The sequence below is a fragment of the Myotis lucifugus genome, unplaced genomic scaffold (assembly GCF_000147115.1).
Source record: "Myotis lucifugus unplaced genomic scaffold, Myoluc2.0 scaffold_19, whole genome shotgun sequence".
Lineage (NCBI taxonomy): Eukaryota > Metazoa > Chordata > Mammalia > Chiroptera > Vespertilionidae > Myotis > Myotis lucifugus.
Genome location: NW_005871067.1, coordinates 1,309,170 through 1,320,606, shown reverse-complemented (window position 1 = coordinate 1,320,606; position 11,437 = coordinate 1,309,170). Strand labels below are relative to the sequence as shown.

The following is an 11,437-nucleotide window of genomic DNA, read 5'->3' as shown; positions in this document are numbered from 1 at the left end:
AGGGGGTTGGGGCGCCTTCCCCTGTCATGAACAGAAGCAGGGCAGATAAGGGAGGTTGTGGCCCCGCCCCTTGTCACACACAGAGCTGCAGGGCGATCAGGGGGTTTGGGCGCTGCCCCCTGTCACGCTGATCCCAGTGCCGGGAGGCCTCGCGGCTCCACTGATCCCGGTGCTGGGAGGCATATTACCCTTTTACTACATAGAATAGAGGCCTGGTGCATGGGTGGGGGCCAACTGGTTTGCCCTGAAGGGTGTCCTGGATCAGGGTGGGGGTCCCCACTGGGGTGCCTGGCTAGTCTGGGTGAGGGGCTGAGGGCTGTTTTCAGGTTGGCGGGTGACTGAAGCTCCCAACTGCTCCTTTTTTTCTTTTTTTTTTTTCTATTCTGGGCCAGCTTTAGCTCTGAGGCCTCGCTGCTGAAAGCAGGTTTCTGGCCTTTACCTTCTGTATTTGATACAATGTTGCGGTCCGGCTGGCTGAAGCCCGGCTGACTAACGCAGGTTTCTGGGGTTTTGTTTAGCTTCTATATTTGCAAATAGTTGCTTAGAGTTGCAGCTGAGAGGCCGGCAAGTCAGGCGGGGAACATTGGAGTCTGCAGTCACTGGAGCAAGCAAGCCTCCCTGTTCGCTTCAGTGCATGGCTGCCGGCCGCCATCTTGGCTGACAGTTAATTTGCATAAGGATATGCTGATTAGCCAATGGAAGGATAGCGGCCGTACGCTAATTACCATGTTTCTCTTTTATTAGTGTAGATGACCCCAAAGTGCAAAAGCAGTGATGGTGCAATTCAGAAGTGCTAGAGAAGCCATAAACTTTATCATAGGTTGTATGTATAGGAAAAAAGTCCATATAGAGGTTGGTACTATCTGTAGCTTGGGAAGGAACCACTGTATTCCATAAGGTCTCTTTAAACAGAAACACACAACAAGCTTATTTGTTGATAAGTTGACAAAAATGTTGACTAGAGGCTCACTAAAACCTTCTATTTCCCCTAGGGGCAATGGTTCAGCATTAACGGTGAATTTAACAGAACTACCACAAAAAACAAGAACTGACTATACACATCTCCTATTACCACCTAATATTATAAAAGTATCTCCTTGTTTAGAAGGTAAAACTCCTGCCCTAACTGGTTTGGGTCAGTGGATAGAGCATCGGCCTGCGACTGAAAGCTCCCAGGTTCAATTCTAGTCAAGGGCATGTACCTTGGTTGTGGGCACATCCCCAGTGGGAGGTGTGCAGGAGGCAGCTGATCAATGTTTCTCTCTCATTGATGTTTCTAACTCTCTCTCTCTCTCTCTCTCTCTCTCTCTCTCTCTCTCTCTCTCTCCCTTCCTCTCTGTAAAAAATCAATAAAATATATTAAAAAAAAAATTTAAAAAAGAAGGTGTCGGGGCTCCAGTCGCGCAATTGGTTAGCGCGCGGTACTTATAAAAAAGAAGGTGTAACTCAGGGGTCCTCAAACTACGGCCCGCGGGCCACATGCAAATACAAATATTGTGTTCCCGTTTTGTTTTTTTACTTCAAAATAAGATATGTGCAGTGTGCATAGGAATTTGTTCATAGTTTTTTTTAAAACTATAGTCCGGCCCTCCAACGGTCTGAGGGACAGTGAACTGGCCCCCTATTTAAAAAGTTTGAGGACCCCTGGTGTAACTCCTAAAGAGCAAAAAAATTTTTTAACTTACTTTTTTTTTTTTTTAACTACCTTATCTCTAAGGTTAGAACAGTGCATTAGCACTAAGCAGAAATCTAAAAATCCTTGAATGAACAATAACAACTAAAGGATGGATAGGCAGTTCCTCAGAAAATCTCAATTGGCCAATAAAGTTATATAAAATATCCAATCTTGCTAGTAATCATGAAAGTGTAAACAAACACAGCTAAGAGGTTTCCTCCATCAATGCTACTACCTCATGTTGGTGAGAGTTCAGGAACATTTTGTTCTTGACAAGGCTAGTGTATTATAAACTGTAGGAGTGGCTATAGAGTTAAGCCTCAGATTGACCTGTGGCAGAGCCACAAACACGTCCAAGCTTAGAGGAAAGAGCCCTCTTAGCACAATTAAGCTTGACCTTATGGCCACCCGCCAGATCCTTCCTGGGTAGCTAATGGACTGTGGGAGATGCAGCAAGTGCTGCTAAAACAAGTGAAACTCATAAGAACATTGTAACTATGGTGACCACTACCTTGTTTTACTCTGACTATAAAATAAAGCCTCAGCTTACTGGCTGGATCCTTCTCTGTGGCCTCAGCCAGGCACAGGAGACCCACAGAGCCCCAGCTATATTCTCTTTGTCTTTTCTTTAATCCTTCTCCACGCCCCCCTCAGGCTCACTGAACCCTTGGCTGTGCTGGCCCAGTTCATGTGACGCCCAACGTGGGGCCTGAGTTCAGGGGAACTACAATTACAAGGTGAAAGGACATTCCAGTGAAGCACGTGCCTTATCCTTAACCCCATTGCAGCCTTTCCAGCTGGCTCAGTAAACCTTTATCATGCCACCCTGGGAAGTCCAGGATTGGCAAGTTCTTCTGGGGTGATAGATCAGGACTCAGGCAAGAGCAGAAAGCACCAATCCTACTCTTAAAATGCAACTATAAAAACAAAAAAAGGAGGGGGGGAGAAGAATGTTATGTTAAATTTTTTGAATTACAATGCAGAGTTGTACAGTGGCTGAAAGGCATCGGACCTCCACTGCAATAGCCTCCACCAAGGTAGCCGGGTGGAAGGATGCACAAACCAGATAAAAGTTTTACCAGATTCAGTAATGATGTGGGGAAGAGGTTGTGTTTTGTATCTTTCCAGGAGTAGTGCAGCCAATTTGGGTGCCAGAGCGTTACATGCGTCACCACAATGGACCCAGAGAAGCTCCTTGTCCCTTCGTTCAAAAGACTGAGTTGCCCTGATGACAGCAAAGCAGAAGAAGAAAACAAAGACTACACAAGGGACTGAGGTGCAACATGGGTTCAGCTGAAGAAGTTAACAACTGAAGCCCAGCAGATGGTAGAAAAGCAAGTAGTGGAAGCTACTCCTTCAACCATGTTTTTGGCTACGTTAGCATTGGTTAGCTGCCAGTCTTTCGTAGCCAAGTCCAAGGACTCTGAGTAAATATACACCAGCAGAAGAAACTTTCATTTAGTAGCTAAAAATGTTAACATGTCTGTAGTTTGATTTCTCTCTCATTGCTGTGTTGCATTGGCATTGTTTTGTTATTATTCCAGAGTTTTGTTCTTGATGTTCAAGTTTTAAAATGTTAACATGTCTGTAGTTTGGTTTTGCATTGGCATTGTCTTGTTATTGTTTAATAGGCAGAGCTTTATTCTTGATGTGTAAGTTTTACTTGTAGTAGCTTAAAAACAAAAGAAGGGGGAAATGTAGGGAGCGGCTATAGAGTTAAGCCTCAGATTGACCTGTGGCAGAGCCACAAACACGTCCAATCTTAGAGGGAAGAGCTTCTTAGCACAATTAAACTTGACCTTATGGCCACCCCCCAGATCCTTCCTGGGTAGCTAATGGGCTGTGGGAGATGCAGCAAGTGCTGCCAAAACAAGTGAAACTCATAAGAACATTGTAACTATGGTGACCACTACCTTGTTTTACTCTGACTATAAAATAAAGCCTCAGCTTACTGGCTGGATCCTTCTCTGTGGCCTCAGCCAGGCACAGGAGACCCACAGAGCCACAGCTATTTTCTCTTTGTCTTTTCTTTAATCCTTCGCCGCCCTCCCCCACCCCCCATCAGGCTCACTGAATCCTTGGCTGTGCTGGTCCGACACAATAAACACTATTTAAAACATAGTAAGTTTTTCTAAGACAAATATAAATATTAAATAAGAGTTAACAAGCATTCAACAACTCTCAAGGAGAACCAAAGGTAAAACCTTCAGTAGCTTAAGTTTTAAAGTCAATTTGTAATTATTAAGAATTTTTAAAAGTATATATCCTTTGACCCAGCAATTCCACTCCCAGGAAATAAGACCTGCATCTGCAAAAATTTATCAACAAGAATAATCCCTATAGTGCAACTAACAATAATAAAACATTACAAATGACCTCAACATCTAAAGATTGGTGAAAAAAGAAAACAAATACAAAAAAAATAAAATCGTAATATTACATGGCTATCCAAAAATTGTCAAAAACTGTAAGATGGAAAAAAGGCTCACTAAACATTATGTAAAAAGAGATCAAATAGAATTCCACTTTTATTTCTTACAGTCCATATGCATAAAAATATGAAAATGTTTGTAGTTATTACCAAGTATGAAGATGGATGATCCAAAGTGTTGGTATTACTGTATTTTCCCTTCCAATAAACATACATTATTTTTGTAATCTATACTAATAACAGACTAGGACCGTCACGACCAGACAGATGACCAGTCCAGGCGGGAGCTCTGGACCCATCGCCAGGCACGGGAAAGCGAAGTCTGGGTGGGAGCTCCACACATGTGCACTGGGCCCACCGCCAGGCGTGGGAAAGCAGAGTCTGGGCGGGAGCAGCCCAAGCGCGTGTGGCCGGACAGCCTCGTGGGCCATGCAGATGGACAGACCGTGTTGGACGGCGCCAGTGGGCTGCACAGAGGGCTGCAGAGGTACGCAGCTGTTAGGACACTGGCCCACAGGGTCAGCAAGGCTGGGGTGCCAGGTAGGCCCCAGGTCCTCGGGCGCTGCCGGGGGAGCGTGGCTGTCCAAAGTGGGAGAAAAAGCCCTTCTTTCCGGAAGAACTCGGATGATTTAAATGTGCATAAACTGCGGCGGTACTGACATGGCTATGTCAGTTCCCCAAGCTGCCTGTCGGTGCCCAACCACAGGCTTCACTATGGGGCTTAGGCCCGGACGTGGGCCAGGCGTGGCCGTCGGACTCACCCCCGGCATTGCCTCAGCATCATGACTTCATGACATCACCCACAAGTGGCCATTGCTACTGGTCTGTGGGCCCCTGTGAGCCAGCACCGTGCGTGCTCGGGGCAGCATTGTGTTTCTGTTGAAAGGACACCGTATGTGATGGGTGCTGTTTATTCCTTAAGGTTGAAATGGGGCAGCCTGAACTTGCTTACGATGCAATCTTTTCTCCGTATTTTACTGCAGTCTTCTTGGGCTCAGGGAATAGGCAGCCACTGGAGCACCAGCTTGGCCATCCCACACAGCCAGACGCCACCAGGAAGCACAGAAATGCCAAAGCCCCAATGGAACCCGTCGCGAAACAGACCCCAGTTCACATACTGGAGCGGAAACAAGAAAACAGTGGCACCTGTTGTCCTCAGCTGGGACTGTGCCTGCGGGTCTGTCTGTAGGGTTCCTGCACCCTGGCCATGGCCCAATGGCTGAGGAAGCTCTGCAAGCCTTGATTCTGGAGTTACAGATCTTAGCAAGTAGGCAGGTGCACAAAGGTGGAGTTGAAAATAGCAAGATTAGACTGTGTGTGTGCATTTATACACATATATGCCCATTTCCTCCAGTCTTTTTCTGAGCTGTTTGAGAGCATGATCTACACGAGAGGATGCCCGGATACTCCCGTGTATTTCCCAAAAGCAGACACTCCTACATGACAATTCTCTACCCAACCACGTGAAGAAATCTCCATTCAAATGGTATTAAGGTTCAATCCACAGACCCCATTTGAATTCTGACAACTGTGTCAACAATGTTCCTCACTCCCCACCCCCAGGATCCCATCCACCTAGGATGGGTCCTATCATTCCTGTCCCTGACAGTTTTTCAGTTTAATTAAAAATCATAGACTTTTGCCCTAACTGGTTTGGCTCAGTGGATAGAGTGTCAGCCTGCGGACTGAAGGGTCCTAGGTTCGATTCCGGTCAAGGGCATATACCTTGGTTGCGGGCACATCCTCGGTAGGGAGTGTGCAGGAGGCAGCTGAATTGATGTTTCTCTCTCATCGATGTTTCTAACTCACTATCCCTTTCCCTTTCTCTCTGTAAAAAATCAGTAAAATATATTTAAAAAAAATCATAGACTTTTGCCCTTAAAAAAAATTAATAAAAGACCCACTGGCACTCCCAAGTTAGGAGCCAGCAGTCCTGGATTGTGAGAGGGATGTCTGGACATCCCCTGAGGGTTCCCAGATTGGAGAGGGTGCAGGCCAGGCTGAGGGACAACCTGCACCCCCCCTCCCCCTGTGCATGAATCTCGTGCACCAGGCCACTAGTTTAAAAAATAAAAGGAGAGGGATGTTTGGGAGTAAATTTGACAAATCAATTATAAAATATTGAATCCCTGGTAAAATATTTTACTCCAAGATTGCCATCCTTAAACCTTAGTAACTACTGCTACCAAGTCACTGCAGTAGCAGTGCTGCTGGGCATCACAACTTTCAAGGAGGTTCGAAAGGGGGGAACGACATTGGCAAGGTTAGCACTTTCAACTGCTGTAGTAACCACACTTCCCAGTCTTAGCTCTACAACTTTCTGTGCTGTCTCCTTATCTGTTAAATGTGATATATGTATCTTGCTCATAGGAATGTCAAGGTTTAAATGAATTGTTTCATCAATAACAGAACCTGATACATAGCAAGCTTTGTAAGCACTAGTTATTTTCTCCAAAACTGAATTATTGGATGGTGCCCTACTTGGTTACAGAAATAAATTTCCTTGGAGAGAAAGATGTAAACTCTTAGGATAACGTAAACTCTTTGCCCATCAATGCAAAAATAGATTACTTTTTCCTATTATAGGTCATTTATTGACTACTACCATTACTTAAAGTTCTAGTAACAGGTTTCCTGCCATCCTTTGTAAGGAGACTAGTTGTATGGGGGAAGTTTACATTCCACTCTTATACAAGACCACAGAACCATTAACAAAACAGTCACGTAATCATATATATATATACAGTGACTTAAGTTTATATAAACTAGTTTTCCTGAGAAATGTAGAAACTTAATGTACCCAAACTATACTAATTGCCAGAAACTAGACACTTTTCATTTTTAGCGTTTTGAAATCCTCATTGTCTTATAAATACAAAATGAAATTGACAAGGAGAACAGATTTCTGGTCATTTTAATTTGTAAAACAAATTACAAGCTTTATGGGCAGAACTGAAGGTAAAACCTTCAGCTGCTTACATTTTGTTCATGACAAGGCCAGTGTATAAACACTACTCAAGAACATAATAAGTTTTTCCAAGACAATAATAAATATTAAAGAGTTAATAAACATTCAACAACTCTCAAACAGATAGTCATCAAAAAAAGGCAAGTCTAATGTGTCATTTGCTAAAGAATTTAATGCTGAAGTGGAAAAAAACTCATCAAAAACATCAGTCTTCAGGGAACTTTCCAAGTTCAATGTTTTATCACACTCATTATTTGTTAGTGGGTCTGGCTGAACTTGGCACAGATTTTTCTTGGCAGGGCTGCAATAATTATGGTCCTGTCTCAAGAGTGTGTTTGGGGGAATACCATTTAATTCACTAGGTACTGGTGCTGGGATATGGTTATCTCCCACTTCTAAATATCTAAAGTCAGCCTCCCTATTTTCTGAGAGTTCTGAACAAACAGTTGTAGGAGACAATAATTCTGCTAAAATTTCTTCATGAGTTTGACCACTATATGGAGAAACACTAGCAACAGTGGTTCTTCCAGATTTATTATCAGCAATATCAATTTGATATTGCAGTTCTTTTAACACATCTTCTATTGACTGGCCATCATTTGGAGACCCATGGCCATCATTTGGAGACCCACAATGAGAAACGTGCTCTAAATTTTCACTTGGAAGTTTTCCATGTTGGGGGGAAGACATAAGAGCAGCTAATTTCTTCTTTTTTGCCTTAAGTTTTTTAAGAAGTTTTAGACGAAGTTTATGAATCTGACCCTCAACGGAGTCTTCATGGTTTGCTGAAGAAACACCATTTTCGTTTCCACCAGATCTGTGGTTGAGGTGAACTCCATATGAGGCATTTTCATGTTTCTTCAAAACTTCCAGGTCAGCATTAACATCAGCATGTGGAGGAGCCATGCTACCTGATGATGGAAGACTTGGTGGAGGGTTACTGGCTGGAGAAGGCTTACTTGCACACCTACGAGGTTTCTTGGGTGCCCGGTGAGCCTTCTGCTTCACCCCTTTAGTTTTATAGCCACCAAAATTACGTGCCCCCTTAACCGAATGCTGCAAGTCAGTTATAGCATTAATATTATGAGCTGAAACACAAGGTGGCAAAAAAGAGCCACCCTTGCTTAATAAGCCTTTAACCCAACTTCCCATAAATGGTTTCTTCAGATTTTCTTTCAGAGATGGGTTCTGTGATGACTCAGCTATGGTTTGAGAAAATTTTCTCTCCAAATTAGATACCTGAGGTGTAATGTGTTGTTCTATTTTTAATTTCTCGGTTTTTGGTGAAAGAAAATGGTTGAACGAAACATCCTTCTCTAGGGCAACTGTACCTTCAATTTCTACTGACTTTACTCCCTGTATAGGACCAGTAGCATGAATATTAGTCACAGAGTTAGTAATTATAGTATTTTCTGAATTTGGCTGTACTGATTGCATATTTGTACTTACAATCGGAGAAGGAAAGCTTAAGTCTACAAATTGGTCTTGGGTAAACTTTTCCTTACATGGAGCTGATACTAAAGAAGCCATTAGTGACTCTTGCTGTTGCAAAGTATTTGTTTTGATGACCACTCCATTTTCTGCCACAGGTATATTTTCTAATAGGAAACCTTCAGAGTTAACCTGTACTTTTTCAAGTGTCAAAGGTATAATATCATTGCCAATCAAACCTTTTGGAACGGAAAGTAAATGAGGCTGATGAGCTACAGCTTTATCCTGGGAAAGAGTATTAGTAGTAACTGATGTATTTGGGGGGTTCGTTTCTGAAGGTATTTCAGCTGAGGAAGCATCACCCATAAAACGCAATGCTGGAGGTGGCTGTTTCTCATCACTGAAAGCATGTTGATCATTAGTCTTTTGAAGTGAAAGACAGGCAGATGCTTTATCTGTCATTTGGGCTGTTTTTCTTTCCCAAATAACAATATGTATCTCTGAAGCAGGAACTTCAAATTTCTTAAACCTTTTACAACATGGGCCTTTTAGGTCATCACATTCCAGCCAACTTCCTGGGGAATGAGGGAGAAAGTGAAAGAGATCAAACATTTAAAACCACCACCCTAGGTTAACTATCCTCATGTCACCATTATTCTCTGTCAAATCTTAAAGTCCTTACTGGATAATGAAAGTTATGGACTAACATCCAGAAATTTGAAAAAGAATTTTTACTCTTTCTTGAAATGCAAAAGTCAAGATAGGCAAATATTTAACTTTTGGAACTTAGAATACAGTGTCACCTAATTTATCCAACAACATCAGAAAACAGATTTTTCCCATATATATGAGTCCTCAAGATAAATGAAGCTGCTACCTCAAGTACCAACATTTGTTTCAATTCTTATTTTCTCTTTTATTTTTTGGTTAAAAAAATAAAGCTTAGGAAGTTAGGTGTCTACTTTTTATTTCTGAACCTAAGTTTTCTCATTTGTCAAGAGGGAATGGGATGATGAATACAAGAGAAGAGGTTAACCACTTCAACACACAAATCCACCCCAAACAAAACCATTCACCAAGTTTATGTGAATACTAATACACCCTCATAAACTACCTAAACACACTGCTTCGCAATCTATACCCATTAAAACTTTGAGAATCTTTTGTTTGCCTTAGTCAGTGGTTCCCCACCACATGTGCACATAAGAAACACCTGATTAATATTTGGGCCCAAAATACCGACTTCTGCTCATGGGGCCACGAAGTTTCAATCTCACTGTACATGTGCGCCCGCATGTGGTATTTTGTGGAAGAGCCACACTCAAGGGGCCAAAGAGCCGCATGTGGCTCGTGAGCCGCAGTTTGCTGACCACTGGTCTAGGGCAGTGGTCGGCAAACTCATTAGTCAACAGAGCCAAATATCAACAGTACAATGATTGAAATTTCTTTTGAGAGCCAAATTTTTTAAATTTAAACTATATAGGTAGGTACATTGTTATTAACTTAATTAGGGTACTCCTAAGGCTTAGGAAGAGCCACACTCAAGGGGCCAAAGAGCCGCATGTGGCTCGCAAGCTGCTGTTTGCCGACCACGGGTCTAGGGGAGAACCAGGACATTTTTAATAAGCTAACCATGATTTTTATATGCTGCCAAGGATGGAAACCATCTAACCTCTTTTACCTAAAGAGGATTTTTCCTTCCCTGGAATACATTAAAAAATTGAAATAAAGGGTTTTTTTAGTTTTTGTTTGCTATTGAGAACAACTTACCCCAAATTCCGAAGTAGGGTAAAACTTTAAGGTAATTAATTACATTGATAATGCAAGTCTTAGTTTGCAAAGTACTTTTATAACACATTATAGTCTCACCCATCCAAACCATCCCAGAAGAAAAATATCAAATATAAGCAATATCAAAACAATAAAAAATAGAAAAATAAAAAATATCAATGGCCCGATAGAACACTTTAAGGGAACTGAGTTGTCTTGCCTAAGACAAAGTGAACATTGTGAGGGAAAAAACTCAAGAGTAAACTACATTAGATAAATGAAAGGGGAAAATTAGCAAAATCCATGAGTTGTACTATTTATCCTTCTATTAAAAAGTTTAATTATTTAAGTAAAGGCTTTACCTTGACTGAAACTGTTCAGCAAACTATTTCACAGTGAGAGAAGGCTACATAGTTTGTAAGGTCTAATAGTTTCAGAAATAGATGTTTACTTTTATTTATATTACTAACAATTATAAAGTAAGTGAAACCTGTTCTTTTCGTTCATTCTCAATTAAAAACCTTTAGTTGCACTTTCTTTACAAATACAAGGTTATATACCAAAAAAATCAAATTACCACCATTCATTTTTCTATACTGAACATATATATTACTCATATAATAAAAAAATAACAAAAATAAAGATATTAAGTGGAAAATAGCAAACTGTAAACCACTGGTAGTATATGATCTCATTGTCTAAAAAAGAAACATGCTTATGCATATGTGTGCACATAAATATGCTGACATAAGCAAAGGAAAAGTTAGGAGTAGTTCTAAACCATAGTGACAGGGTATAGGAAAGAGCAGAAAAATAAAGGCAAGGGCAAGAAGAAAGAAAGAAGAGTCAAAGCAAAGTTTGTCTTTTAATAGAGTTTAGACTCTATACATATCATAAAATAAAAACTTTTAAACACTTACCATCAGCACACAATAGAGTTTAGTCTCTATGCATTATATATGTATAAAAGCCCAGCAACTAGAATGGCGGAACGACCAGAACGACCGGTGGCTATGACACGCACTGTAGCAGCCAACCAGCCTGATCCAGACCCTGATCGGCCTCATCCCCGGCTGGCCTGGCCCCCGATCAGCCCCCAAAACCCCCGATTGGGGGCGGGACCGGCCCACCAACCACCCATGGCCCCTCCACCCAGCCGGCC

At 41.9% G+C, this 11,437-nt stretch overlaps 1 protein-coding gene across 3 annotated transcripts in view; it reads right to left on the bottom strand.

Annotated features, from left to right (window-relative positions):
- Positions 1-7,003: 7,003 nt before the first annotated feature.
- Positions 7,004-11,437, bottom strand: part of USPL1 (ubiquitin specific peptidase like 1) — a 33,156-nt gene continuing 28,722 nt past the window's right edge. For 2 of the 3 annotated variants that reach the window (XM_023751122.1, XM_014452875.2), the window contains one exon: positions 7,005-9,080. In XM_023751122.1, the coding sequence (XP_023606890.1) occupies positions 7,180-9,080 (1,901 nt within the window). In that variant the 3' untranslated portion in view covers positions 7,005-7,179. Of the gene's footprint in view, positions 9,081-11,437 lie in introns of all 3 variants that reach the window. The other variant, XM_023751123.1, reaches the window with a different exon arrangement.